We start from the raw sequence: 5,000 nt of genomic DNA, 5'->3' as shown, positions 1-5,000 counted from the left end.
AATCAAATCTTTCCTTTATATTTCGCATGGTACAGAGTGTTGTCTGAGGTGACGAGCTTGGAAGAGGTGGGTGGAGGGAGCTGGGGGGAGGAAGTGGAAGGAGGTCGGGTTACAAACTGTACCGTCAACCTAAGGAAGAATTGAGTGAGTCAACAGAATATTCTGCTGTGCAGCTATTCACACGCCCACGCTACACACACAAATCCAAGTATGTGCGCACAAACATACACAGAAGATGACTCATCTTGTCTAAAGGCTCTGGCCCTTCCACAGTTATTTTTGATACACATGTTGTGTGTCGTGTTATTGTTAGTGCAACAAGTGAATACACACACACAAACACCCACACACACTCTGGTTTTAAACAAAGCTTTGTATCATTCCACCACACTAGATTTAAGCTGGCTTGTTTACTTTGAATGTACTTGATATATGCTATAGCAGGAATATATAAATATGATAAGATAAGATGATTAAACTAGATAATCCAAGATAAGAAATTCAGGACAAAAAATTTAATAAAATTCTCTATATTTCTTCCTTGGTCTCCAGAGTTTGGGCACTTTTACAGTCAAGCAAATAAAGATTTTTTATTTTTATTTGTGCATGTAATTAAAACTGGTCATACCCTCTTTTGATTTAGTAAATTAACTTCTTATTGATAATAATAAATAGAATCGTCCCCTGCCCTAAGCCCCCCCCCCCATCAAACGATGTCCAATCAAACACGTGTAGATGAGCGCAGTTGGGCAGAGAAAGGAAACTTGACTCTGCAGAGAATTTCCTTCCTTTCCTTATTTCCGTATAATTGGCTGACTCATTAATTCCCTCACTTTCAACCTCAAGCTGGTGTGTGGTGAGTGTTCTGGTGCAGATTGGCTGCTGTGCATCTCCTAATTGGGTGCTACACACTGGTGGTGGTGTGTGAGTTCCCCCCTTCACTGTAAAGCGTCTTTGGGTGTCTAGAAAAGCGCTATATAAATTCAATCAATTATTATTATTATTATTATATTTTATACAGCCTACTTCACAGTCATTAACAATCGTCTCGTATGCATTTTTCTTTGGGGCAGAACATTGGGTCTACAGATAGCTGGGATGTTATGATGTAGGTGGGTCATTGTGACCCAACTATTTTACAGAAATATTGCATGATATTGAATGATGAATCGAGAGTGAAAGATTAGACTAAAATTGAGAGATGTCCTCACTTATTCAACAGTTAAAATGCACGCTGGAGGCACCCATGACCTGACCTTGCAGCCACTTGTACTTTGTAAATGAAACAAAGACATTTAGTGGCGCTGCGGTGCTCTACCTTCACTGTATGGAGACATAGTCAGAACCTGATTGGTTCTGACAGGGTAACCTTCCCCAGAACGGAGACGGTATACCGGCGTGTGTTTGTGTGTCTCTATCTATTTCCCTCTGTTTGTCTCTCTCATAGAGTCCTCTCTTTCTCTGTGTCTCTCTCTGTCTCTCTCTGTCTCTTTCTGTCTCTCTCTCTCTCTCCCTATCTCTGTCTCTCTCTCTCTCTCTCTCTCTCTCTCTTTCTCTTTCTCTTTCTGTCTCTCTCTGTCTCTCTCTGTCTCTGGTCCCCCCCTCTCTCTCTCTCTCTCTCTCTCTCTCTCTCTCTCTCTCTCTCTCTCTCTCTCTCTCTCTCTCGCTCTCGCTCTCTCTTCCCCCAAGGTCTAGCTGATATAAAGGGACCTTGGTGTGGGCTTATTTATGCAGAAAACATTCTAAATCCGCATGCCCTAATGGCTGTTCTTTGTGTCTCTGACATAATTGCTCCTCTGCTATGGCAAAAACAGGCTGCAACACCAGCATGGAGCATTCTCTGTTCACGAGTATAATTTAGCCAAACACCCAATCGAACACGCAGAAGAAAGAAGAAATATATCCTGGAGGATTTCGGATGCCCTTGGGTATCCGACAGGTGCGCCCGGAACGGCAGCCACAGAACACAGTTTTGTTAGGCAGTGCAGATAAAGTGCTGAATCCTTCTCTTAGGGAGACTCTCTCTCTTCTCTTGCACTATCTGCGTATGAGTCACATATGGAGTTGAATGAATGGATGGATGAACTAAGCAACTGTTACAGCTGTGTATAACATGAAATGTGCACGTGCCACACAGTAGCTAAAACTGTACGCAAAAAAACACGTTCCAAAACACCTACATCTGTTGTGCACATTTCTGTAGAGGAGACACCAGACCAGACACACACGGGATACACATGCACCTCAGCACGGTCAGCTCACCTGCAAGGCATGCAGACACCCCTGTGGGAACAGGGGTGACACCTGGGGTACGCACGTGTGCGCATGCACGCACGCGCACACACACGCACGCAGCCATGCACGCAGCCATGCACGCAAACACACACCTACACACACATATTCTCTGTCCACACCCACAGACTGGGTTGACATGGCTTTAGAGAGGAAGAATGGAGAGGTGGAGGAGAGGAGGGAATAGGAGAGAAGAGGTGGAGGAGAGAAGGCAAATAGTGGTAGAGATAGACAGGTAGAGTCATTGCATTACAGCAGGGGGTTGCAGTTGAACAGACAAAAGCAGAGAGAGAGAGAGAGAGAGAGAGAGAGAGAGAGAGAGAGCGAGAGAGAGAGAGAGAGAGCGAGAGAGAGAGAGAGAGAGAGAGAGAGTACATTATAAGAGGAAGCACTGGCGGAAGGGCATCAAAGCAGTCGGAGAGCATGGACATGTCAGAAGGGGGGGAGGAGAGAGACAGTGTGGTTGATGGGATGTCTCTGGTCAAGTGATCAGGAGACAGATAAAAGTCAGAGCTGAGCATCAGATGTAAAGTTACGGCCTGTAGAATTCAATAGGTTTTCGGTCGGCCCTTAATGGAGGTCTGCATGAGAGGAGAACACGCACGATAAGAAGAGAGAGGTTATCAACGATTCATGGGAAGGATTGAAATAATCAAAGCACAGAAGTCGCAGAATTACTGAGAGTGACAGTTGGTTGATTGCTTATGGGCCCAACTGAGAAATAGGGTTAGGGTTAGTAATACACATTTTATTTTTTTTGTTGACCACAATATCAGCTCGTAGCTCCAGGGCGTGGCAAATGTCTGGCACCACATAATGTAGTGCATAAAAACAAAAAGAACCAGGGGTATTTCTACACACACAAAGCTGTGCTTGTCAAGGCATGTCCAGCATGGTATTGACCCCCTAGTGGCCATATGAACACACTGCAGCGGGAGACATTCTGGACTTGTCTGGCGGAAGCTATAAAGACTAACTACATAGAAGTGTGTGTGTGTGTGTGTGTGTGTGTGTGTGTGTGTGTGTGTGTGTGTGTGTGTGTGTGTGTGTGTGTGTGTGTGTGTGTGTCTTTGTGTGTCGATGTGCTAGAAATGACCCAAGAGGGAATAGATCAACAAAACCCAGCCAAGCTCTGTAAGCCACAAACAGCTGACACACACACACACACACACACACACACACACACACACACACACACACACACACACACACACACACACACACACACACACACACACACACACTAACACACACACACACACACACTGGCTTGGATTTTGGTAAAGGTGAGCGGTACATTTGGACAGAGCTTCAGAATGGATAGGTCTGTAGACCTAGGCGACCAAGCACATTCTACTGTAATGGAACTAGAGATTGTGGAGAGCATGATAGTAAGGTTGTGAGTGTCAAACTCCCAGCCAGAAGGATCTGGGTTCAAACCTCAATGTTGACAGTCTACTCGTAGCCATTCTTGTAGAAGTATTGCCTCCGCCCTTTAGCTCCTGCTTGTCTGTTGCTTTGGGTAAGGTTCTGGCTAAACAGCTAATAAGTAGAATTTACAGTATGTTCTCTTAATATGTGAACTGTATAAGAGGTTTACGGACGCGTGCATGCATGTGTGTGTGAGAGAGAAAGCGAGAGAAAGACTTACCAAACACGTTTTCTGTGTCATCCAGGGCGGTAGACATTACGAGCCAGAACTAGCAACAGAAACGGAAGGGACGTTAAAAGGACACGTATTCATTGAGATAGTAATTCATTCATAACATGCCAATTATTATACACCTTGTAGCAGGGATGAAATATTTAATATTCTGGGATTATTCAGCAGTACTACTATGCTATAGCAAAACTTTGGGGGTAGAAGAGATACTAATTTGTGCGACTGAGTGACTTTTGGAAGGAATTGCACAATGACCAGTGCACATGGGAAACGTTTACAGACATGTTTTATAAGGGCATTGTTGTCCAGACAGGATGTTATAGCTTATCTCTTCACATTGGAAAACTTGCCCGCCACCAACAACGTGATTGGTTGAAAAAACGAAAAACGCCCCGTTTTAGAGCTTGCCTGTTGTCAGACTTTAAATGATTAATCTATAGTCTAACTTGTGAGACTACGTATTAAAAGGCAGACACCATAGACCATGTAGCAGCTGCAGATACAGTCCTAATAAGAGTTTCTCTGAGACTAACGTTTAACCCTCTTCACACTGATGGATGAGAAGGTGTTTCCTCAATGGGAGGACCGCCGACTTCTCCCCGACCTACAACACACTTTCTGAAAAGGGGTTCCTGGCCCTTGAGAGTCAATGGTTGACCCCAGGCTGCAAATGGACTGAGGAGAACCCTCCAGAGTTCAGGCAAGTGCTAACCTAAATAATGGAAAAGGTGCGTTCCCCAGCTCAGGTGAATCTTTAATACAACGTTTACTCATAGTCAGACAGTCCTAAAATGTATTATTCAGTGTCAGTCCCATGTCGGTGTCTATCCAACGCATAATGGATAGAGTGAGCTGAGTGACCGGTGGGCGTCATGCGATTTGTTTCAGGTGTAAGGAGCCCTGTTTACACAGGGAGAGACGCAACCTCTTCGCCATCAACAAAGTACAGTTACATGACGCTGTTTATTTATTTATTAATTACATTTCATCAACACAACGCAGTCTGAAACCCTTTCTCATTTCACCCCCATATTGCTATTTCTTT

The 5,000-nt window shown here is 44.4% G+C and overlaps 1 protein-coding gene across 1 annotated transcript in view; it reads right to left on the bottom strand.

Moving 5' to 3' along the window:
- Positions 1-5,000, bottom strand: part of samd14 (sterile alpha motif domain containing 14) — a 17,778-nt gene that overhangs the window by 9,005 nt on the left and 3,773 nt on the right. The window contains exon 2 of the mRNA XM_079745612.1: positions 3,944-3,992. Within this exon, the coding sequence (XP_079601738.1) occupies positions 3,944-3,980 (37 nt within the window). The 5' untranslated portion in view covers positions 3,981-3,992. The remainder of the gene's footprint in view (positions 1-3,943; positions 3,993-5,000) is intronic.

Source organism: Pollachius pollachius (genome assembly GCF_949987615.1).
Source record: "Pollachius pollachius genome assembly, chromosome: 11".
NCBI classification, from domain to species: Eukaryota; Metazoa; Chordata; class Actinopteri; order Gadiformes; family Gadidae; genus Pollachius; species Pollachius pollachius.
Note: the sequence above shows the minus strand (reverse complement) of the source record. Positions and strands in the feature narration are given on the sequence as shown.